The following is a 26,093-nucleotide window of genomic DNA, read 5'->3' on the forward strand; positions in this document are numbered from 1 at the left end:
AGACCCAAAAGAAAATGTTAAATATCCAATTAGTAGCTATGTATCCACTCATAGGCTATCTGAATCGTATGCTCTGACGGTTAATCAATTGTCTAGTATATCTGTTCCTAACAATCTGCAGGAGGCCTTACATTATCCAAGGTGGAAGAAAACAATGAATGAGAAAATAGAAGCATTACAAAAGAACTCAACATGGGAGCTGGTTCCCTTGTCAAATGGAAAGAAAACCATAGGGTGCAAATGGGTGTTCATAGTTAAACTAAAAGCAGATGGAAGCATTGATAGGTACAAAGCTAGACTGGAAAGTATACACACAGAAGTACGAAGTAGATTATCAAGACACTTTTGCCTCGGTTGCTAAACTCAATACTATTCGAATCTTGCTGTCTATTGCTGCAAACAGAGATTGGCCCCTAAAACAATTTGATGTTAAAAATGCCTTTCTAAATGGAGATCTTGAAGAGAAGGTCTATATGGAGATACCACCAAGTGTCAAAAGGAGCTCCATGGGAAAGAATGAAGTTTGCAAATTGAAGAAAGCTTTATATGGGCTCAAGCAATTACCTCGAGCCTGGTTTGGAAGATTTTCTCAAGCCATGAAGAACTTTGAGTATAACTAAAGTAATGCAGATCATACTCTCTTCATAAAGAACAAAGATGGAAAGGTAACAACATTGATTGTGTATGTTGATGACATGGTTTTGACTGGTGATGATCCATGCGAAATGAAGTTATTATAGAAGTATCTAGCAACTGAATTTGATATGAAAGATTTGGGACAACTCAAATACTTCTTAGGCATCGAGATTGCTCGATCTAAACAGGGAATCTTTTTCTCTCAAAGAAAATATGTACTGGATCTTCTTGCTGATACAAGATTGCTTGCATGCAAACCAGTGGAAACACCTATAGAGATGAACCATACACTTCGTATCTTCCCTAATCAAGTCCCAACCGATATTGGCAGGTATCAGAGATTAGTTGGTAGACTAATTTATTTATCCCACACTAAGCCAGATATAGCTTATGCCGGGTTTGTATATTATTTCCTTTGTACAGAGGTAATTATGTATACTAATTTTAGGCTTCAATGAGCCACAAATCACTCTAAAAAATAAAGTTAAAATCAGAGAATTGATGTCTCCTATCAATCAATTCTATTTACAATTAATTCCTATAATTACTAACACAATCAAAATCAAATTAATTACTCAGAGAATTGATGTCTTCTATCAATCAATTCTATTTACAATTAATTTTTATAATTGTTAACACAATCAAAATCAAATTAATTATTGATTGTATATAGCTCAAGAAATATAAGCAAAGCGGTATAACTATAAATTATATTTTTTTGGATAAAAAGTTGAAATTGCAACCAAGCGTTTGATTGGTCATGAAATTTGTCTTGTTTAGACAGAAATGTGAAAGTTAAAACCATGAGAAGTTTATGTATGAACGGTTTATAAAAAAAAAAAAAAAAAAAAAAAAACCCCGATGTGTCGGTTATTTACCTTGTAACTTGGTAGTTCCTAAAAAGTAACCTGAAGGTCCAAAATCAGACATAGTCCGAACTATTGATTTGCATGAATGAGTTTGACATAGGTCATGTTCCGTGTATAATTCCTGGCCGTAAGTTTACAAGTTAGCATCTTCTCAAGGAGCACAATGAATGAGGAGAGAAAATAGAAAAGAAATAAAAAATAACTTTTTGTCTAAATATTATCTCTTAAATGAAAGGATCAAATAGAGACTGGAGCACAAAAAAAAATTCCCTTCTTAAGAAAAATATTTATGATACTATTGCTATACCATTCACTCAGTGTATAAAAAAAAATGAAAAATGACTATCATATTTGTATAGAAAGAAGAATTTTTTTTTTATCTAAATATTACTTATTAAATAACCGATATACCTAGTACAGATTTACTGAAAATAATCTCCTTCTCAAGATATTTTGATCTTTTGTCAAAATATTAGAACTTTGGCTTTAGCACTTTTCAGGAGAGAAAAGGGTCATCAAAACACGGTTTCCTGGGCAAGTTGCCCACTTGGCTCCACTTGAGAAGGTTACCAATTATTCCCTTCCTTATTCACATCCCAAAATTATTTTTTTCTTTTATACATAAAAGGTAAGGGATGCACTTGACACCTATTGCTTTCACAAAAAAGTTATAAAGGAAAATGTCTTTTATTCCTTTTTCTATATTTCCACCCATAAATATAAATATTGAAAAAAATATTTGTTATTTTAAATGACACAACTTGTATCATTTCACTCTCACAAAGAGGTGACTCACACATTTTTTTCTATCCACTCTCTCTTTCCCTTTAGCTATATCTTTCTCTCACTTAAAATAACATAACTTTACATCCTAATTCACACTTTTCTCATAAATATTATCCGTATTAATAAAAAAAGTACCGATACTCTAAATCTTAAAAAAAAAAAATCCACTAAAATTGATATAGCGGCGAAGGATTTAGGTAATTTGAGGTCATAAGTTTAACCTGTGCCATCATTGTATCAAAAAAATAAAAAAATAAAAAATATTAATTAATAAATTAAATTGAAAAACTCCATAGTGACACGTCAGCATCTTGAACATCCATGTCAGCATATTCATACTCAAACCCCAAGCTATGTGTTGGGGACATGAGTGGCATATTTCTCAACAACTGTGTCATCTCCGACACTGTCTTTTCTTCCTCCTCCGTGGTTGCCACCGCCTCAACAGTATCGTTCTGCGGTGGCCGGAAAGCCTCTGCTGCTTCCGCAGCAACTTTTTGAATATCCTTAGCCTCGGCTGTGGCAGGGACAGGAAGCCGCCATGCAGAGTCAGCAAAGTTAAGACAAGCAGACCGGCCCCTCAGAGCCATAGCGGCCACGTCGTGTGCACGCGCTGCCATCTCCGCCGTGGGAAAAGTCCCTAGCCAAATCCTTTTATTCTTGTTTGGCTCTCTCACTTCACAAACCCACTTATCTGGGTTCTTCCTCCTCACGCCCCTATACACAGGGTGGCGAGTTTCCTTGTATTTCTTCCTCCCCGCACGCTTCTTTGGGTTCCTCGCCGCCAGCAGTACCTCCTCGTCGGAAAATGCCACCCTGCTAGAGGTTCCGGACACCGGCGATGATGTGTCAAATGAAGATGAAAGTTCTGAGGAAATGGGGTGTGGGTTGGAAGAAGGGTTGAAGGTAAACATGATGAGAAGTTATATTTTTTTGTAGTTGTGGAAGTGAAGTAGTGAAGTAGTTATATATATAGGTTTTGTTACGGTTTACGTGTTGGTGCTTTTGGTGTTAAGAAAATATCTAATAAAGTATATGGTGGGGTTCGAAGAGAGAGGCACCACAAAGAGAAGAGTGAGTGAGTGTGTGTGTGTGTCAGTGAGAGTGAGAGTAAGAAACAGAGTGAGAGAGAACTATAAAGAGACAGCTGGTTGGTTAGATGGCTAGTGTCTGGGTTCTGACTGATTCTCAAAGGGGAAAGTGTTTGGAATAGAGTGCGAAGAGGAATTGAATATGTCATGACGTGTATTTGTTAGAGTCAAAGGATTTAAGGGTTTTGGGATAGGGTTTTTTTTTTTTTTTTTTTAATCAATTCAATTTAATATGATGTTAGATTGGGGTGATTCTTTTAAGATCATTTTTTTCCTGATATATATATATAGAGCTAGAAAGGAGTTAGGAGGGACTGTTGCTCCTTCAATTTTATCAAATATTTGTTTTAAATTATATTCAGATTTTAAAAAAAATAATGTAACATAAATTCATCTATTTCATCCTTATGTTAAAAAAATAAAACTTGAAGAGCTCTTCAGATCTAATTATGAATCAACTAAGTTTATGCTATCCGCCAAAGTTAGTATGAATTTTGAATTTCTTGTTTTCTCTCAAAAATTTTGGATTATAAATATTGGTTAGAGTTTTTTTCGTTTTGAGATTTAGTACAGCAAGTGTGACGTAAAGTAGGGAATTGTGTCGGTACCAAAAAAAGCCAACACACTCTTTCCATTTGTAAGCCGGATTTGAGAAGGTAAAGTAATGCTTCTTGGATAATAGAGTTTGGATAAAGACAACAGGTGTTGGTGTTTCACAACCACATGCTAGAATAAGCGCGTTTTTTTCCCTTTATTGGTATATTCCCAGGAGTCCATGTATAATGCCAATTAAGGATACTATCGAAAAGCATTAACCTAATAAAATTTTGAGTTGGTTTTTCTTTTTTAGATAAAGGGTATATATTCTTCGTGGCAGGCAATTCTGTTCGGGACGAGTTTAGAATTAAGGCTTTGAATCACTCTCAAAGATGGTATTAGAGATAACTGAATATATATATACTCTCATTCCCACTTGTTTAACTTCCATACATCAACCGAGCTACCATTATTTAATATTGATATTTTGAGCTGGTTTCAATATTAACAGTTCAGGTCTGAATATTACAAGCTCTCAACGAGACTAGTATTTATCATACTTTTTCAAAGAAGATTACTTTTGCTCATTGCAAGTTTGAGCTCCTCTATTTTTCTAAGGGGATGTTTGGTATGAAGAAATTTTTCATTACCGGTAACAAAAAATTATCCGAAATATGATGGAAATAATTTTTGCTTGGGTAAGTTATAAAAAGGTGTTTGGTAGGCACCAATTTTGCCAGGAAAGTTGGGTTTTTTTTAGTAATACCACGTTTGGTTGATGATGAAATATTGATGGGAATGCATCGTGAAATTATGTTTTTACCCATTATGTTAAAATTATCAATGACTGAAACGTACCTTAATTCATTTCAGTTAAGTTTCAAATTTGCTTTTTCAGAAGTTGTACTCGAAAGTTGCTTTTTCACGGCATTTTCGTCTTAAAAATTGCAAAACAGGTATCTCAATTGGTGGATAAAATTAATACCACGGTTCACATTGCATTTATTTGTGCCATCGTCTAGTACAAAAATATTTTCTTAGTCAATTTTTTGTACTGGTTATTTTGGTCTTCACCACTTACCAAACATGGTAAACATTCTTACTTACATCACTTTCCCATAATTTCCAGCAGAAGCTACATACCAAACAGCCCCTAAGAGAAACAGAGAGCATATTGTAAGAACCCGCACCGTTAATTAAGGAAATTAATTAATTAATTATGTGAAATTAGGAAATAATTCCATAATTGACCATAATAATTATTATGAGGCTTTAATAATTATAGTAAGTCAGTAATAATGCTGAAAGTCGCTTTTCGGAAGAAAAGTGCAGATACCGGTTCTGTTAGTCGGTATAAGTGCATGATAATTACTAGAATAATATGTAGAACTTGTAAAATGAGTTTCAAGTCCAAATAATGAAAACTGGTGCCAGAAACTGGTACTGGCTATGAAAAGCGCATACCGGAAAGGTGCTCCGAAAATTATAAGAAAAATATGATAATTCTTGTAAAATTGAGTAGGTTAAGAATCCAAAGTTTGAGATTAAAATGCTAAGCGTAACAATTAAGGTTAATACTGTGTGTTAGTGACTTAAACCGCCTATATATAGTGCTTGACACTAAAACCTAGGCTGATACTCAGCCATTTGGATGTGAGTGGCTGCTGCTCTCTGCCCTCTCCACCATTTCTTGACCTTGTAGTTTTTCTTCAAATTTCCTTCACCAATCATCCTTGTGTGATTGAGATAGAGCCTTGGGAGTGGGTGGGAGACCTTCTTGCTGAGTTGGAGTTGCTGTGTGAGGGGTTGTGGTTGCTGCCTTTGTGTTTGTGGAGGGGGTACACCTTTGGCTTGGCATTTGTGGTGCCAAGGAGTCACCTTTTGGTGCAAGAACCAACCTTTGGTGGGGTATCTTCATTTTGGGACCAAGTCAGAACCTTGGGAGTTGGTTGTGAGCTCCAAGAGCCTCTCATTTCTGAGTTTGTAGCTTTGGTAAGTGGTACCAACTTTGATCTTGTGTTTTGATGAGTAAAAGAGGTGTCTTGGTATGTTTAAAGAGTTAAACAAGTAACCAACTGGTATGTAAGCCTAAGAGGGTATAAAAATGCATGCTTTAACGTGTTTAAGTGTTAAAAATGGAACCTTGGAAGGATATCTTCGCGAAATGCAGAAACTGCATTCTGTCGCGAAATATCCGGATATTTGCCTGTGGAATATCCGGATATTGATATCCGGATATGGGGATCTGGATATCCAGATATTGATATCCGGATATTGCCAGAGTGATATCCGGATATTGCCTATGTGATATCCGGATATTGCATATCCGGATATGCCCCCGAGGAATATCCGGATATTCTGGGTTTGCGAGGAACAGTAGCGTACTGTTCATCCAGAACTGATCTACGGGTTTGTGGACCCTAGTTTGAGGAAGTTGAACTTCTGTAATTACTTAATGTAAGTCAGAATCATGGGATTAAGGGCTTATGGCTTGGTGAGAAGCCTTAAGACGTAAAACGTAATGAAAAGGCGTTGTCTTTATGTGGTATACTTGTAGAGTATGATTGTTGATGTATTATTGGTCCATATCAGATTGTGATTCTGCTGTGTTTGGACCTTGAGCTTGTGGACTCTTGGCTTGGATTGATAGCTTGCAAGGTAAGCTTCTGTGTCCTCGGTTTAGCCATTGTTGGTTCCACCATGCCCCTTGGGGGAATGGTTTATATGCATGATGTGTTTTCATGCTTTGATATTTGAACTGCTTGTGAACTGTTCAGTGCAAGGGCCTTATAATATGCATGTGTTGTTCCATCTTGACGGTGAGCTTGAGTATGCAGCGCCATACAAAACAGTGATCCGGGGTGGATGCAAGTAGCACTTGCACATAGTAGGATTTAGACGTACATAAATTCTGCATTTCTCTGGCCAGTAGATAGTATTTGACACACATGGCATGGTTATCTGTTTGCATTGCACTGATTTTGGAACTGATATGATATGTTGCTTTTGAACTTATATTGCTCATGAACTTATATTGCTCATGTAAGAGAGCTTGGGGTGGAAGATCCTTGAGGACCCCTTGCCTTACTGAGATTTCATGTTTAGAGATTTCACCCCACGTTTGGGGAATGCTTATTTCAGGTTCAGGTAGTATGGGGACTGATGTCTCTGGCGGCAGGAGGCTAGAGCTTAGTTGATGATTTTACTGCTTATTTGCTAGCATGACTGGACTGGATGCTGTTTATGTTTTCTGCACTATGATTATTATGTTGCTGTTGAGTTGAAACTTTGTTGGGCTTTGTTGCCTTATTTGGGTGAGCATGAGAGTTGTCCATGCCACTATGTTGTTAGTACCTTTGAGTTTGAGTTGTATAACTATCAGGATTTGTCCGGTCTACGAGTTGTAGTTCCGTGACTAGAGCCATACATTATGTTATTTTAATTAATGAGGTATTTCAGTTAGCTGTTTTATTGCAATTACATACAGGCAATGTTTTATTAATTGATTAATAAGCAAGTTGGTAATGATAATGACATCATAATTGAAAAGAAAAAGATATTTCACAATTTTAATTAAGCGCAGCTTAATACGATAGTATGATAACATTACCGGATATATACGGGGTGTTACACATATCAAATAAATACATAAAAATGAGAAGAACAATTAACCTTAATCATATAATTAAACAAGAATAATTTAGATTAATTTTATTTAAAATTAATATTAATCATCCATATTAGATTAAATAGTTAAGGTTAACTCTTCTTGACTCTTTCTTGGTACACTTCTTTTGTTTGTTTGTGATTATTTTTAAAGAAATCTCTCTAAAAGTATTCAGCACATTCAAATAAGAAGTGAAGTTTAGCTGGTAAAAACTATGGCTAAATCAAGCATTTGGCCTCTATAGTCATCACTCACTTAGAACTTAGTCTCCACTACATTATTTATTTTTTAAGTCAATATTCACAATTCCCCAACATTAAGATTTTAGTCCTTAATGTTAATTGGGATTATGATATCGTGGTACTATGAGTAGGGGAAATACTAACTAAGGGTTGCAATTTACTACATGAGAATTTTGTATTTGAATTAACACACATTCATTTTCTTGTCATATTCGTGTTAGTAAAAAACGTGACAAAACTTGGATAATTTTGTGTGTCAACTCACAAACACGACAATAATATATATTTTTGTGGTTGATTACATTTTGACCAATGGGTTCTTAATGTTGTGTCATGTCATTATTTGGTTATTGTTAATTGGTAAAAACAACTTCAAGCTATATAGGTTGTTTGTATGTATCATGTAATGTCCACCCACATAATAAATGAGTTGTGTCATTGTCTAGAACACATAGATTTATGGGGTTGACAGGTTATTTGTGACATGTCAACCCACAAAATGAGCATGTCCTATTCATGTTGAAGGTTTTTATATAAACTTTTATTCATGTCGCGTTTGAGTTGTGTGCATTTGAGTTCGTGAACAATCTCAATCCAACCCGAACACAACTCACTTAAACAAACTTCCACCACTTGGAATTACAAATGTTCTACATCTACTACTTTATCCAATGGCATTTATGAGTCTAAGTATGAGCGTAGGAGTGATGTGGCTATCAATTTACCATGCAAAAACCCGAACTTTCACTTTTGACTGAAGTCATATGAAGAAATGATTTGATCATCTTAGGAGAAGTGTGATAAACCTATAGTTTATAATGTTTTTAGAGTTAATATTGCATGATTTGCATAGTTTAAGACATGATTACTTAGGTTTATAGTGGAAAAGTTTGTAAAGTTGAGTTTTATCTAACATGATTCATTCTTATTTGATTTTTAAGGTAAATTTACTTGAATTAAGCAAGAATGAAGAAAGGACTTTGAAAAAGGAATGGAAGATCAGAAAAGTCATGAAAAGCACCCAAGAAGCAAAGCTCAAGGATGAAGGAGAGCGTTACAACGTTGAAATAAGCGTTGCAACGCTCTGGTTATCTGGGAAATAGAGGAGGAAGCTTCGGGTTTAGCGCATTTTAACGCTCTGTAGAGCGTTGTAACGCGCTACCATATGAGGAATTTCCTTTGAGGAGCACGTTATAACACGCTCTAGAGCATTAAAATGCTCTTCTCACGAAAGTTTTTGTACCTGAGTGCGTTATAACACTCTAATGAGCATTGTAACGCTTATCTGCGAATCAAGATATATCCAAATCGTGAAATCATATAATTAAGGATATGACTTGAGATTTGATGAAGATCATACAAGAAAATAAAAAGATATGGTTTCTTCTATAAAAAGAAGGCTGTCACATTCAAGAAAAAAGAGCTTTTGATCAATTGAGATTGGAGATTACTGAAAGGAGAAAGAGAAACACGTTTTCATGCTTTGGAGCATTGGGAACAGGTGGAACTCACAAAGGCGCTGGGGAACTCTGAAGATTCAACAAACTATCATCAATGGAGTTTGAGGATTCTTATTTGTTTTCCATTGTTATTAATTTCAATATGCTAGGCTAGATTTTTAATGTTGTTAGGGGAAGATGAAACCCAATTGAATCTTTGTGTTATGAATTAAATTGTTTCTGAATTCTTCTATTTCTATTATTGACTGAATTTATCTATCTTTAATGTTTTCTATGGGTTTGCTCCTTGTAGATTGATTTAGGAGAATTGTATGACAATATGAATGTTGGTGCATGAACCCTGATTTGATAAATTCATCACAATCCTTGTGATCTAGGAATAGACATAGGGCAATTGTGCAATCTTTAAATTCTTCATCGTAATGCATGTTTTCTTGAGGAACAACCGGGGAACTAGGATTCTTTCAAGATCACATAGAATTAGAGTAGCAAGGAATTGAGCCTTAATTAATTTAGAAAGAATTGATTGGCATGATATTATGAAGGAATTGTTTACATGTTAATTTACATGTTATTGATTGTTTTTAATTTCAATTTTCTTCATCTCAATCTTGGTTGTCCAACTAAACCGTAATTAGTGAACTAGTGTTCGAAAACCAATCCTCGTGGGAACGATCTCGTACTCTGGTACACTTTATTACTTAACGACCGGTGCACGTGCCGAGTCACAACAAGTTTTTGGCGCCGTTGCCGGGGATTGGATCCTTCAACATTAGAAGTAGCTAAAAACTATTTAGATTAGGCGCTTTTGATTTTCTGTAATTTAAAATTCTGCAATAATAAATTTTGCATTAATTTTTCTGCATAATTTGCATTTTTCTGCATTATTCTATTTTCTGCACAATTTTTCTGCATAATTCTGAACTTTCTACGTTTGCTTAATTTCTTTACCCTTGGTTTATGCGAGGTACTGTTAATCCACTATCCTTGCAGTTTGATCCTGAGATAGAGAAGACAGCTAGAAGGCTCAGAAAAAGCGCAAGAGAGAGAAAAGAAAAAGAAGCTTTCAGCTCGACGAAACCTAAGGAAGAAGCTATGGCTGACAATGATCGAATTCAGAATCTTCCAAGAACCTTGGGAGATTACATGACTTTGGCTCGAGTCCCGTAGACGGCGAGTATTGTTAGACCAAACGTGAATGCTAACAATTTTAAGCTCAAGCCCGCGTTGTAATTTATTCAAAAAGATCAGTTTGCCGGAGGAAGCACAAAAAACTCCTACATTCTTCTTGAAAATTTTCTGCTTTACTGTGACACCTTGAAGATGAATGGAGTTTCTCGTGACGCCATCTTACTCAGGCTCTTCCCATGTTCACTTAAGGAATAAGCAAGAGGTTGTTATAATCATTACCTTAAGGAATTATCACCAACTAGGATGACTTGGCGACCAAGTTCTTAGATCGATTTTTCTCATCTTTAAAGATGGCAAAGCTTAAAGAGGATATAACTTCCTTTGAGCAAAAGGAGAGTGAATCTATATACGAAGCATGGGAAAGGTTCAAGGGAGTGAGGTACTACTCAGAAAATATCCACAGTATGGTTTCGAAGCTTGGGAGAAAAGACGAATTTTCTTCCAAGGAATGACACCTAACACAAGAACCTTGATGAACGTTGCATCGGAAGGATCCTCAAAATGAAAACTCCTGAGGAGGCATTAGAGTTGTTAGAATCTTTAACTTCTCAGGAGTTTGATAATGCTCCGGTGCCACAGAGGAGAGCAGAGATTATAAAGCTAGAAGGTTATAATACATTGTTGGCACAAAATGAGCATATATTGTAAATGAACAAGAAGCAGCAACAACAATTGGATTCCCTCACAAAGTAGTTCACAAACTCCCAAGTCTCTTCTGTCAATACTCCTCCAGTCACTTGTGGGATATGCGCAAGTGCTCATTCTACAGAAGAATGTGATTTCAAGAAAGCACCTGAGAATGCTGAAGTCAACAGAATCTGGTATAATCAAAAGAACCAGTGTAATCATGGGAGAAACCAGTATGGGAATGAATACGATCAAGGGTGGAAGAGTCAGAATCAGCATACAAGGTTTAGTTACAAGTCCAATCATCAACTTAACCCTCCCCTTCTAGTGCAACCACATCCCCCAACACAAAGCAACATTGCTGAGTAGGAGATAGCTTTTGCTCAACTCTCAAAGATCACCTATGATTATATACAAGGTGCAAATGCCTTCAGAGAGGATACTTCTGCTTTTATGCAAGAGACTCGAACTTCGTTCCAGAATCAAGAAGCATCTATCCGAAATCTGGAGACTCGGATAGGTCAGTTGTCAAGGTAGATTTTCGAGAGAGCTCAGGGTACCTTTCCAATCAACACAATTGTCAATCCAAGGGAGCATTGCAATGCTATCACCATTAGGGTGCTAAACGAACCAGGGGTCTTTGGCTCGGCTCGTGAAGGCTTGAGCTTACATGTCTAAAATTGGTTGTTGGCACTAGGCTTGAACTTGTACAAAAACTCGTTTAATAAAAAGGCCTCCGGCTCCAATTCAAAAGCTCGGCCTTAGAGCCTTCCAGGCTGGTCTAGTATATTATTTTTATTTTATATTTTTTATACTACTTGTAATAGCCATTTTTTTCTCCTCAATCCATTTCATCCCATTTTATTGGTTAAACAGACTTTTTAAATGATTTTATTCTATATTATGTTGTTTTGATATACATTGAATTTATGGATATTTATGGAATTACTAGTTTTGTTGATTGTATATTTTGTTTGGATAATTTTTTGTTGTCTTATTTTTGTAAAACAGGCTAACAGGCTAAATCTGGCTTTTATTTTTTGTAAATAAGTCAGGCTACAGGCCGAAAATTATATTTATAACAGGTAACAGGCTTGGTCAGACTGACACATTTAAACACAAACTTAGCCTTTTAAGACCAAAGCTCGGCTCGGCCCGACCCGTTAACACCCCTAATCACCATTAGGAGTGGGACAATGATTCAACCTATATAGGAGCAGCATGAAGAAAAGAAGAAGGATGGAGAAGCATCACTTGAAAAAGAGAAGAAAGAAAAGGCAAGGGATACTATTGAAGTTGACAAGAGCAATCCTGGAAAAGTTAAAAGGAAACTGTTTAAGTGGGAAAAGAAGAAAGCTTTAGAAAGGCAAGACAAGCCCTTAGATCTCTCCCCATATGCTCGAATTCCTTATCCTCAGAGATTAAAGAAAGAGATTCAGAAGCAACAATATTCAAAGTTTCAAGACATATTCAGGAGGTTGCAGATCAACATTCCTTTTGCTGAAGCTTTAGAGAACATGCCCAACTATGCAAGGTTCATGAAGGATCTGTTATCAAGGAAGCGTAAGTTACAGGAAAGTAAGACGGTAAATCTGACGGAGGAATGTAATGCTATCATCCAAAAGAAGTTACCTACCAAAGTCAAGGATCCAGGAAGCTTCAGCATTCCATGCACTATAGGCAAAGTGGAAGTGGATAACATTTTATGTGATCTTGGAGCTAGCATCAATGTCATGTCACTCTCCATGTTGAAGAAGCTGAGGATTACTGAAGTGAAGCCCACAAGGACAATAGTGCAACTAGCTGATCGCTCTTCAAAGCTTGCTTATGAAATCATTGAGGATATCTTGGTTAAGGTTGACAAGTTCATCATTCTTGTTGATTTTGTCATCCTTGACATTGAGGAAGATGCCACTATTCCTATGATTTTTAGAAGACCTTTCTTGGTAACCTCAGGAGCACTGATTGATGTGCTTATAAGGGTGAGCTGATCTTACGGGTAGACGGAGAGCAAGTAGTATTCAAGTTCTTTGTCAAAGAGGATCTTACACCTGAAGTTCAACTGCAAGATCAGGTTTACTACCTTGGAGTAAAGAAAGAAAATAAGGAATCTCCTCAAGAATGTAAGCCAAAGGTTAAGATGGAGAAACCTGGTAGCAAAGGAAAGCATGTAAAAGTCAAGTTCAAAGTTCCTGAGACTACTTTACCTCATCCATATGCAGAAGAGCACTATGGGAGGACACAATTTCTGAATGATGGAGCTTGGTCATCACCAAGCTCATGCTTTGAACCACCATGATCATAAGTCAGGTACGTCAAACTCGTGATGTAAAACAAGCGCTAGGGGGAGGCAACCTACCATTTTACTATTTTTAGTTTTGATTAAATTTTCCTTTTTGTTTAATTAAGAAAAACACAAAAAGATTAGAGAATGAGGTGATGAATTGGTCAAGTTTAAGTTCATAATTCTGCAGGTGAAAAGAACTCAGAGGGTACAAATATGATTTTTACTAACTTTCACTAAAATTATAAATGGAACAAGGAATTTTGACAGTGATGAGTGTGTTACAAACACTCATTTCAACGTTGTAACGCTCATAAAGCACAAATTCCTTCGGGTTGAGAGCGTTTCAACGCTCTGTTGAGAGTTATAACGTGCTCCAAGGAACAAAGGTCTTTCAAGATGAGCGCGTTTCAACGCTGATTTCAACGTTGCAATGCTATCCATGAACAAAACCTTCGGGTTAAGAGAATTTTAACGTTGTATAGAGCAGTTTAACACGCCCCTCCTGACAAATTTTTTAAGTTAATAATGATGAGGAGGACGAAGTGCATAAAATTTTATAAACCCGTTTCAAATAAAATTACCTATGGTAAAAAAATACATGTAGTTTAATAGGTTAATGCTTTTGGATAGTATCCTTAATTGGCATTATGCATGGACTCCTAGGAATATACCAATAAAGGAAAAAAAAAACGCGCAAACCCTTATTCTAGCATGTGGTTGTGAAACACCAACACCTGTTGTCTTTATCCAGAAACTATTATCCAAGGAGCATTACTTTCCCTTCTGAAATCCGGCTTACAAATGGAAAGCAACCCCATCAACTTTACATAATAAATAATTGGAGTAGTCAATTGGGTGTGTTGGCTTCTTTTGGTACCGACACAATTCCCTACTTTACGTCACACTTCCTGTAACAAATCTCAAAAGAAAAATACTCTAACCAATATTTATAAGATTAAGTGGTAAATAATTTACTTCCCTTAATCAAAAATTTAGAACATAAAAAATTAATAGGAGAGCCACAAAAAATTTGAGAGAAAACAAGAAATTCAAAATTCATTCTAACTTTGGCGGGATAGCATAATATGAGTTGAAGAGCTCTTCAAGTTTATTTTTTTTTTTTTAACATAAGGATAATAAGGATGAAAGAGATTAATTTATGTTACATTATTTATTTTTTAAATCTGAATATAATTTAAAACAAATATTTGATAAAATTGTATGAGCAACCGTGCCTCCCTAAGTCCTAACTCCTTTCTAGCTCTATCAGGAAAAAACGATCTTAAAAGAATCACCCTAATCTAACAGCATATTAAATTGAACTGATTTAAAAAAAAAAAAACTCTAACACAAAACTCTTAAATCCTTTGACTCTCACAAATACACGTCATGACATATTCAATTCCTCTTCTCACTCTCTTCCAAACACTTTCCCCCTTATAGTTCTCCCTCACTCTGTTTCTCACTGTCACTCTCGCTGACACACACACACTCACTCTTATCTTTGTGGTGCCTCTTTCTTCGAACCCCACCATATGCTTTAATAGATATTTTCTTAACACCAAAAGCACCAACACGTAAACCATAACAAAACCTATATATATAACTACTTCACTACTCCACTCCCACGATACAAAAAAATATAACTTCTCATCATGTTTACCTTCAACCCTTCTTCCAACCCACACCCCATTTCCTTTGAACTTTCTTCTTCATTTGACACATCATCGCCGGTATCCAGAACCTCTGGTGGGGTGGCATTTTCCGACGAGGAGGTGCTGCTGGCAGCGAGGAACCCAAAGAAGCGTGCGGGGAGGAAGAAGTACAAGGAAACTCGCCACCCTGTGTATTGGGGCGTGAGGAGGAGGAACTCAGATAAGTGGGTTTGTGAAGTGAGAGAGCCAAACAAGAAGACAAGGATTTGGCTAGGTACATTTCCGACGGCGGAGATGGCGGCGCGTGCACACGATGTGGCCGCCATGGCGTTGAGAGGCCAGTCTGCTTGTCTTAACTTTGCCGACTCTGCATGGCGGCTTCCTGTCCCTGCCACCGCCGAGGCTAAGGATATTCAAAAAGCCGCAGCGGAAGCAGCAGAGGCTTTCCGGCCACCGCGGAATGAGAGTGTTGAGGTGATGGCAACCACGGAGGAGGAAGAAGAGACAGTGTTGGAGATGCCACAGTTGTTGAGAGATATGGCACTCATGTCCCCAACACATAGCTATGGGTTTGAGTATGAATATGCTGAGGTGGACGTTCAAGATGCTGAGGTGTCACTATGGAGTTTTTCAATTTAATTTATTAATTAATGTGTTTTATTTTTTTATTTTTTTGATACAATGATGGACTGAGGTTTAAATTTATAACCTCACGTAAGCTACCTGAATTTTTCATCACTATATCAATTCTAGTGGATTTTTTTATTTTATTTTTTTAGATTTAGAGTATCTGTACTTTTTTTTTAGTAATACGGATAATATTTATAGGTGGAAATATAGAAAAAGGAATAAAAGAGATTTTCCTTTATAACTTTTTTCTGAAAGCAATAGCTGTCAAGTGCATCCCTCACCTTTTATGTATAAAAGAAATAAATAATTTTGGGATGTGAATAAGGAAGGGAATAATTGGTAACCTTCTCAAGTGGAGCCAAGTGGCCAACTTGTGTTTTGATGACCTTTTTCTCTCTTGAAAAGTGCTAAAACCAGAGTTCCCAATTTTGTCAAAAGATCAAAATATCTTGAGAAGATGATAACTTGTAAACTTACGGCCAAGAATTATACACGGAACATGACCTATGTCAAACTCATTCATGCCTTTACCCAAATCAATAGTTCGGACTATGTCTTATTTTGGACCTTCAAGTTACTTTTTAGGGTGCGTTTGCTTTATTTTGGCCAGATTTTCGGGAAACTGAATTTTTTTAAATTTTAAATTTTCGAATATTATCGTAAATTGAATATAAAAATCATATTTTTAAAAATTAAGATTTTCGGACAAAAAACAATTTCTCCTCTATCAAACACCCCTTTAGAAACTAGTAAGTTACAAGGTAAATTACCGACACATCGTTTTTTTTTTAATATTTTTTGCTTTTTATAAACCGTTCTTTCATAAACTTTTTCATAGTTTTAACTTTAACGTTTCTGCCTAAACAAGACAAATTTCATGTATCTACTCTCATAAGGTATATTTTTTTAACCAATCAAACGCTTGTTGCAATTTCAAATTTTGATGCATAAAATCTAATCTATTATCAGTTGTGTACAAAGCCATAGTTGATTGGCTTCATTCTGACACACTTTATACATAAGAGAGAGGTCTTAATTTGGGAGGGGAAGGGACAAATTTGGAAAGGTGACATTGTCGGGTATGGTAGGAGCCAATGCCCAGTGGGGATGGGGCCCATAAATAGTAGTTTAAATTTTTTGATTAGAGGTCGCAGCATAGGTTAAACCTCCCAACCAACCAACTCAAACGGGACGGGTTGAGTTATATATTTCAACCCCTTAACTCGTCTCAACTCATTTCGTTGGGTAAAATAGGTTGGCGGCGGATAGGGTCGGGTTGGCTCGTCGGATTAAATTTTTTTTTTTTTACTATTAAGTAATATTTTATTTGTCTTTAAGCTTTTGTAATATCAAATTTTTTGTTATCTTAGTACTCTTTGAAAAAATAAAGAATTTTTTTTTTATTTGTGACAAAGTTAATCTATATATGGAGATAAAAATAAGTTTGTAAAGAATGCATGACTGAATATTAGCATACATTTAGGCTTAAGATTAGAAAAAAAACTAAAGGGAATGTAATATGAAAATAAGTAATATTATAATATTAATAAAATATAATTTATTTTTTATTTTTAATTATTTTTAATTTTTTAGGCGGGTTGACCCGCCAACCACCAAAAAATGGGACGGATTGGCGTTTTCAACCCACATTCAAGAGGCGAGGCGGGGCGGGCCAACCCACTTTTGGCGGGTTGACGGCAGGTTGGGGCGAGCCGACCCGTTTTGCCATCCTTATTTTTGATACATCAGATGTAGGTACATCTTTAACTAATGGGAAAAAATTTGGGATTTAGTGAAAATAATAAAATAAGCAAGGATATAAATGAAAAATAATTTTCCTATTTGGAAAAAAAGATTTACTGAAGTGGGTACATCTGATGTTTTGAAAAAAATTCCCTTAGTAAGGACATGACTCCCTTAAAGCGAGAAAAACTTCAATGCACTTCGGTGTTCCTTTTTACTAAAAAAAAATTAAGACTTAAAAGAAAATATAAAAAAATGGGTAAAAAGAAAAAAAATATTTTTAATAAAATGGAGCACCGAGTTCGGTACTCCTGGTGCATTGAAGTTTTTCTCCCTTAAGGCATTGAATACCTTCTCCCTTCCTATGTTGCACTGACACCGACACGGGATACAGGACACGACATAATACACCCATACGTTAATTCTAAAAAATGTTAGATTTCACACGTTTTGATAGTAAATAATATTTTTAATTTATGTACTGTATATTATATTTAGTATTCAATAATTTAACAAAAAATGAAACTAAACTTATAATATCCATCAATTTTGCAAAGAAACATAAAATATCTCAAATATTTATATTAAACTCAATAAAATGGTAATCATAATCCAACGAATCTAATAGTTGAAACTAAAAACGCAACGCAACGCAACCTTTGAACCCTATTTGAATCTTTGCAACGTGGGTTGGAGTTCGAGGAGTGTCGGTGTGTCGGAGAGTGCAGGAGTGTCGGATATGACACGTCAGGATTTTTGAAGTGTCGGTTTGTTTATTCTTGTATTCTTGTATGGGTTTCGAGGCTCATCAGCTTGCCTTCGCCTCAAAATCTTAGGTCTACCAGGTTGTTTTTTTATAACAGGTGCAACAACATTTAATTCACTCTTGGCCAGATAATCATTAAGGTCAGGAAATGGTTTAATAGGAGTTGAATATACCTTCATATATGTTTCTTTTGAGAAGCAAATATCAACAAAGTCTTCAGGCACCCTTCTCCAATATATAATTGTTGCAATACCATCGATGCAAGGTATTCCTGTTAACCCCCAAACTCTACAGCTACAACATTTTTTTTCAATATCAGTAGAGAATGACTTCCCACGACATGAAACTTCAACAACATTGTATGAAGAAGGACTGACAACACAATTTTTTGACATTGTTTTTAGTTTTTCAAGCCTTTCTTGGATTTTTGGTGTAATTGGACCAATGTATTGCTCCATCTTAGTCTTTCTATCATACAAATGTTTCATTAACTTCTTTTGAATCCAATCAATCACTGAAATTATAGGCAATTCCCTTGTTTGTACAATGCGTGAATTGAAAGATTCACTAATGCTGTTAACCAATAAATTACATTTTACCTTGAAACTAAAATGAGACTGAGACCATTTGTTTGGGATTAGACGCTTTAAATAATCATGAGCTTTCCCACCATCAACATTTTACAATTTCTTCATAGCAGTCTCAAAACCATTTTCAGTTGTTGCATATGTAGCTTGGCATAATAGGTCAGTGTATAATTTTCCCTTGAACTGCTTCTTATAGTTGTCAAGTAAGTGATTTAGACAATACATATGGCCGGTGTGAGGAAGAAGATTAACAAATGATTGAAGTATAACCGCTGAAAACCTATGCTCGGTGCCGAGCATGATCCCCAAATATCATCTTCTTTGCTTTCTTCCTTGCTCGGTATAGCCGTTGAATCCCTACATCATATCCAACATTTTTACTTATTCTATTTCTCAATCCCCTCGTTCCTTTTCTTCGGGTTTGATATGAAATCCTCCAATAATTTTTTGATAAGTACTTGGAAGTAATGAGGCTATTTGTAGTTTGTCTAGGACATGTGTGGATGGGTTTCCATGTTTTAATTTGAAAAGTGCTCTCACCACCAACCACCGATGCATGTACTAAGAATGGACATTCTTTGGAAATCTTACAAATTTCTCTTACTCTTCTTCTTTCATTTTTCACACATGTATATTCAAATCCATGAGAAATAAATCATTCCTTCAATGCATCTTGAAATTTGTAAACATAACCAAACTTCATTCCATGTGTCAATTCAATCTTACCCCCTTCTGTGTCTTCATTTATAATTTCATTCATTTTGTCCTCAACCAATGCCTCACCATCAAAAATATAATCTCCAAAGTCAGCCCCATCATCATCTGCACACCAATCCTTTCCACCATCTTCAAAATCGGCTCTATCATAGTCATCCATTGCAAATTCAGCTCTATCATAGTCAGCCCCATCATCTTCAAACACTGCTCTATCATAGTCCGCCCCATCATCTTCAAACATAGCTCCATCATCGAATATAGAAGGTAATGATGGAAGACCTATATCATAGTCATCTATTGCAACCTGCATACCAAGCAATAACTTATTTTTATGCTGTTAAATATTTGGGGTGCAATGTAAAATTCATGTATGCAATATTCTCAATATATATTCTTATCTTTATGCCATCTTTTGTCCTTGACAAGACACAACTCAGCTTTACTCTGTTATTGGAATAAGGTGGAACATTTTATTCAACAGTTTTTATAGGAACTCCAAAATTAAATTCATATTGTATCTTTGCACCTAAATAAACAACTTTAAAAATAAAAACTGGCAATACACGTGCTAATGAATCTTTAGACGACGAAACTTTTAAAGGAAACCAAACACACCAAAAAACATGAAATGGGAACCATAAAATTAGCATAATATGATGATTATATATAACGCAAATTACATATTTTCTTCTCATTTCTTCATTTAAATACACATAACATTTTATTATAAGAAGAAACACTCAAGGACAAAAGTGAGAAAGATAAGATACCAATGCTCGATGGCGTTGGTGTTCTTGGTTGTTAGAGTGTGAACACTCAAGACCCACATGCAAGGAACTTCAATTTAGGGTTAGTGTGTTAAGAAGAAAATTGGAAAACGAAACCTTTGGAATGAGCAAAAAATTTAGAACCCCAGACTCTGTTCTATTTAGTGGTTTTTTGGTTTTAAGGGTAGTTGTGATATTTTTTTAAAAGCTAACAGAGTTAACTTTAGTTTAGGATGGAAAATGAAAATAGGGGGTAAGTGATAAAAAAATTTAGATAGGGGTGTGTAATCACTCAATTTTGTCCTAACACGTTAAAAAATAATAGGGTCTATTCAATAATGTTCCTAACTTTATGAGCTTTCTTAATCTATTTTCTTTTTTTATTTTTAGTTGTAAAAAAATAAAATAAAATAAAAAAGATACCATCTTTCTATCTATTTTAGCCGCCCATCCCACGTGAGTTTTTCATCAGTGGCCATATCTTTAACCCTACACCAAACCGCCTTCCCTCATAACCGCCTTTGTCAATCAAGTTTCCCTCATTAACCGCCTGTGTTAAGTGGTTTAGTTTTAGGCAATCCCACATGAAATATTCAGAAGAAGAGAGGGTAAAAGGATAAGAAAGCAGAGGAACCGTGTTTAGGAAGCGAAAGAAAATATAAGAATAGCAAAGCACGTGATGGTTATTCTATAAAAAGGGCAGAACAAATATTCACCAGGAACCAAAAAAAAAAGAAGCTATGAAAGAGTATTCTGTGAGTTAGAAAACAAAGAAGAATAGAGAGAGGAGAGGATGAAATCCTGAATTTTCCGTGGTCATTCATCTAGAGGCATGAAACCAGATACAAATTTGATCTCCAGCTCTAATCTTCAGCTCTCACCATAACCTTGATTGCCAACCCAAGGTTTCGTTCAGCTCCGCAAGCTACAACCAGAAGATCACCCTCTGCTGCACTTCATCGCTCAAAACTCACAGACCATTTTGTCATCACCATCGTGAAGGCCTCACGTGCGTGGAGACTGGTATGTTGCTTATCATTATTTATTGCCAAGGCACTGTTAATTAATTCAAAAAGCCTCAAAGATATAATAATGGGTGAATGTTATGCTTACTTTTGATCGTGGACCGTAAGCATATATTTGAAGTGTGTTTTAAATGCTGGAGAAACTAGTTGCTTAGCGGTAATATTAGTGTACTGTTTCTCGGTTTCAACTATATGGGATGTGGGCACATATTTTATTTATTCTATGTGCTTCGTTTGTGGCATGAAGATAGCAAGTGAATATAGATGCATGAGTTTGTCCGATTTGTTTCTTACCGTCTTTGTGATATGAGAAGGATTAATGTGCAGTTTTTTTTTTTCATGGAGTGACGGTAGATATCAAATGTTAAAGGCATGATTAAAATATTATAGCCAATAAAAATCACATGCAAAATTATCTTTTGATAACACTTGCAGGGACAGCTATGTTTTACATATTATAATATTATCCCACTTTGTTGATTAGCAAATTTTCAATTTTGTTGACATGTACATACACTTTCACGATGCAATGTTTGCCTATTTCAATATTTTAATATTTCACTATTGCAATGTTGACATCTAGCATTTGATTCTTGGAATATCTTAATATTATCAAACATGAACTCTTTTGTTCCCTATGTCTGCGCATTCATTAGGTTGGAAATTGTATATCATTATCTTATTATTATATGAATAATACTCAATGTCAAATCTTGTTGAATTTTTTCTATTTATTAGGCTGAAGGTATCATGCCACCAAATGCTTTATTAAGCTAAGATTTAAAACATATCGAAAGCTAGGAAATCAAAAAGCATGTAAAACGAAACACACAAAAAAACAAAATCAAAAATAAAATAAAACAATAAGCCTTCATTACTTTTCGGTCCTTGAGCGTGTGTTAGTTAATTAAAGAATATGATCATAAGCGATGGAGATATTAGCTAAGTTGTGATAGCTTGTTAATCTCATTATTTGTTTAGAATCATTTCGACTGTGACAGTCCGATGATTTTAGACCATTTAGTAATAATAAACAAACAAACAAAAAAATCAAAGCTTTATTTAAAATTATTGATTTTGGATAAATCTAAAAAGAATAGAGAAAATTAGTTTGATGTCAATTGAAATGGGAGTCAGCTGAGCCGTGACGGCTTGTTAACCCCGCACATTTTGTTTTGACTCATTTTGCCGAGACGGCTTGGTGATTCAAATTTAAATCAAATTTATCATAAAACTTACGATAACAAAAATAATAATATGAATATTATTATTCTTTTAAAAGAAAGGATTAGCTGAGTTGAGATAGCTTGTTAATCCTGCAATTATCATTTCAGATTATTTTAGCTGCGACAGTTTGATATTCCGAAACCATCAAATCCAAAACTTTCAAATTAAAACTACTTTCAAAACTAAAATCAATCAACACACAAATATTCTCTACAGAACGACGTAGCTTTCAGTTCCCTATTGTATCGAGGGATACGTCGGAGCGGGACTCTTCCCGTCAAGCACAAAAATACATTTTCAAAATTAGTTTTCTATTCCAACAATCAATGTTATTTAATTTTTTAGGGTGAAATAAATATTTAAAATCTTATGAATAATTTGCATAAGGTAACCGTTTTTTTAATGGACGGTGTAGGGTGCTAATACCTTCCCTACTCGTAATCGACTCTCGAACCCATTTTTGTTTTCAAAGACCAGTTATCTCTAAAAAAGGTTTTTCCAATGTTTTTCTTAAATAAACCTTGGTGGCGACTCCATTGTTTTAACCATTTAATATCTTTTGCCGTCACGTCGCGATATGTTGCGACAGGGTGTAAATGATTAAACATTTCGGGGGGATAAGTGATTCTGAGAAAACTTACAGGGGATAATTGAAGTTTTCTCATAAAAAAAGGAGACTTTGACTTTTCAAATTAAAGTCATCAGCATATGTTTTCCATAAAAGGGAATTTTTTTAATATGCTCCGGGACTACCAACTTTTTTGGTGCTCTTTTTCTTTTTTTGGTAAAAAAATACTCTTCAACCTCTCCACCCTTTTTTTATATTTCTCTCAATCCCCTTTTATTTTCCACTTTTGGCAGGGAGCACCATGCTCTCGGACCACGAAAGAAAATGCTCCCACAAAAGATGTCACGTGGCTTAGTCTTTTAAAAAGTAATAAAAAAGAAAGAAAAGCATTTTTTACCAATTACCATCTTTTTAGATACTGTTACTATAAACAAAAATCAAGAAAAACTTTCAGATCTAAATATTTCTTTTTCGTCAGATACACATTCGCTATGGTCATCTTTTTCTTCATACTTTAGTTTGCAAACATTTTTTTTTGCTTTGAGAAAGCTTAAGAAAAATTGTGAGATAACTACTATAGTGAGTGGAGAGCGTTTTCGAGAAAACCATTTCGGGTAGCTGTCACTTCTTGGATCCGAATTGTATTGTTGTTTCTTGGATCCACATTGAGCTAATTTTTCTTAGATTTTGCACCAAAGAGTTTACACATCACCTGTAATCTGGATCAGCACAAATTGGTATTACAAAGATAAAGAATTTGGGGCTTTTTACGGTATATTCTGAAACTTGAATTTTTTGCATTGATTCATTGATTTAGAGCTTTATTGTGAGATTTACAAATTCTTGAATACTGTAATTTTTAGGATTTGTGATACATATTGTGTTATCTTGAATCATTGCATATGGCATAAATTTTTGGAGCTTAGTTTGTGCTTAATTGTGATATATTAGTGTGATAGGACACTGTAATTTGTTGATATTGTGTTATGTAAAAATTCTGGTGTTGTATTGTGTGTTAAAGTGAAGTGCTTTTGTGTGTGAAAAATATGTCCTAGGTGTGCGAGGTGCAACCAAGTAGGTTGGCGACCTTTGTTTGGCTTTAGAGTGTGTCTTAAGGCCTTTATCCTCAATAATTCACTAAAGAGTGTGGAGTTCTTGTGTGAGTGGAGTTGGTGAACTCCTAGTTCAGCTTGAGATAATTCTTAGAGGTTGGAGCAATTTAGGCACTGTACCAGCCCGTTGTACACCGGTATTGTTAACATTAATTATCATATTATGCGCAGTTACAATCACAACAGTTCATTTATAAAAATGCGAGTAAACTTTTTTCGTTTATTACGCGAGCGTTTAAAACAATAAAAAGCTTAATAAATAAAAGCTGTGACCATAACTATAAAATCTTTGCGGAATAATTAGTTAAACTACGTTTATAACTTATTTTACATCTCTCAAGTCACTAAGGGGTTCCCATAAACCCACTTAGCCAAAATCTCACTTTTGCGTTTTCTACCTATTCGAACATGGTTCGGTCATTAATTTTCTGCGGACAACCCACATATAAAAGTCTCCCATCTTTTAGTATGTTATTCTAGACTCAATTACCTTTCTAGGAAGATATCATACGAGTCATAAAGTTCTCGTTTGCTTCGGATATCGCCGTTTGAAGTTGGACAAGCAATTCTGCCAGCCAACCTCAAAACAGCTCCAAACATCCTTTACAAAAACAATTACTGCAGACAATCCACTCATCCAATTGCTGTAAACTTTTTATAAAACAAACTAGACACATCAACCTTCAATTTGATATATCATACACCTAATTTGACCAAGGAACGAAGCGGGAATAAATTTCCCAAACTTGGTCCAGAACTGCGCAATGTGAAGTAACCCACTGAACAGTCTGCGTTCTCTACCTCCTACAGGACGACTTCTAACCCAGATTTTTTACCAAATTTTACCACAAGATAGAAGACATCTCAAGCTTCAAAACGGAGTATGGCATATCCCTATCGGACCTCTATAGAGGGAGATATGCTCGCCCGAAGTTCGCCTAAATTATGCCAATTCTAGAAAATTCGCCAGAGTTTCCTTTGTTTTTACAAAAATCCCCAAATTTGCAAAGTGATCTAAGACCTCAAATTGTACTTAATAATCATAGGGTGGTGATGGGACGTAAATTCGTTCCCATCTAAGCCCATTTTGATGGCAAAATACCATATGTTCCCTCATCTGATGAGCAACTTCAGCATGAAAATTACTTGTTTTACACATTTGTGACAAAAACACAGTGGGGGAACATATGATAACGTATTCCTTTAAAATATATTAAAAGGGGAACAGACTGAGACACATTTAATGCACCTGCTCCATTCATTTAATGATTCTGTACACTTTGCAGGTAACGTAGAGTTAAAGACTTCTAAAAAGCAAGGCAGTGCACCAACTGAGCAGCTGGAAACGTGAAGAGCAGAGAATCAAGAGTTCTCATTGGCTGAAAATAGAAGCAAAACATGGGAAGGTCTGCAAACAACGGCTAATCATCACCGAATCCTGTTCCATTGAGCAATTCATGCAAGCTTCACACTCTGCCACCGTCCCATCCCCTTATTTAAGAAACTAGCTCCAAGGGAATTACATTCTTTCTACTCCTCTTCCAACTATAAATAGGATCACCCTCACACAAAAACATCATCGGATCCTAGAGGGTTTGCAGTCCGAAAGGAAGAGATCACTTAAGAGTAGTTAGTAACTTAGTTTAATTTTCAGTTGTAACTGTAGTTAAGTGACAACCCCTTTTTTCTTCTCTGTAAACAACCATCAAGACTCCTCACGAGCAAATACCCATCTTTCTCCATTTTTTGTTTCTTTTTGTAAACTGTCTTTTGAATTAATATAAGTGTTTTTCTCTTTGTTCCAATCGTTATCTCTTGACTGAATCTCGGGTCTATGTGATCTCAGTTGAGAATAATTATGTTTAAACTATCAGCCATGAGCTGAACTATCTGTGGAACAGGT

The 26,093-nt window shown here is 35.5% G+C and overlaps 3 protein-coding genes and 1 pseudogene across 3 annotated transcripts; 1 reads left to right on the plus strand and 3 right to left on the minus strand.

Annotated features, from left to right (window-relative positions):
* Positions 1-2,566: 2,566 nt before the first annotated feature.
* On the minus strand, positions 2,567-3,205 carry LOC133296571 (dehydration-responsive element-binding protein 1E-like). The gene has a single exon (XM_061495580.1). It carries the CDS (start codon positions 3,203-3,205, stop codon positions 2,567-2,569), a length of 639 nt encoding a protein of 212 aa, XP_061351564.1.
* Positions 3,206-10,775: 7,570 nt separating this feature from the next.
* On the minus strand, positions 10,776-10,890 carry LOC133296577 (small nucleolar RNA R71; annotated as a pseudogene).
* Positions 10,891-15,048: 4,158 nt separating this feature from the next.
* LOC133296572 (dehydration-responsive element-binding protein 1E-like) lies at positions 15,049-15,687 on the plus strand. Its single transcript, XM_061495581.1, has one exon. It carries the CDS (start codon positions 15,049-15,051, stop codon positions 15,685-15,687), a length of 639 nt encoding a protein of 212 aa, XP_061351565.1.
* Positions 15,688-18,168: 2,481 nt separating this feature from the next.
* On the minus strand, positions 18,169-19,074 carry LOC133296569 (uncharacterized). The gene is made up of 2 exons (XM_061495577.1): positions 18,872-19,074; positions 18,169-18,760 (listed from the first exon to the last, which is right to left on the minus strand). Exons 1-2 carry the CDS (start codon positions 19,072-19,074, stop codon positions 18,169-18,171), a joined length of 795 nt encoding a protein of 264 aa, XP_061351561.1.
* Between the last annotated feature and the right edge of the window lie 7,019 nt (positions 19,075-26,093).

This window comes from Gastrolobium bilobum, unplaced genomic scaffold, assembly GCF_033153095.1.
Source record: "Gastrolobium bilobum isolate Gb01-03AN ecotype WA unplaced genomic scaffold, APGP_CSIRO_Gbil_v1 utg9203, whole genome shotgun sequence".
NCBI classification, from domain to species: Eukaryota; Viridiplantae; Streptophyta; class Magnoliopsida; order Fabales; family Fabaceae; genus Gastrolobium; species Gastrolobium bilobum.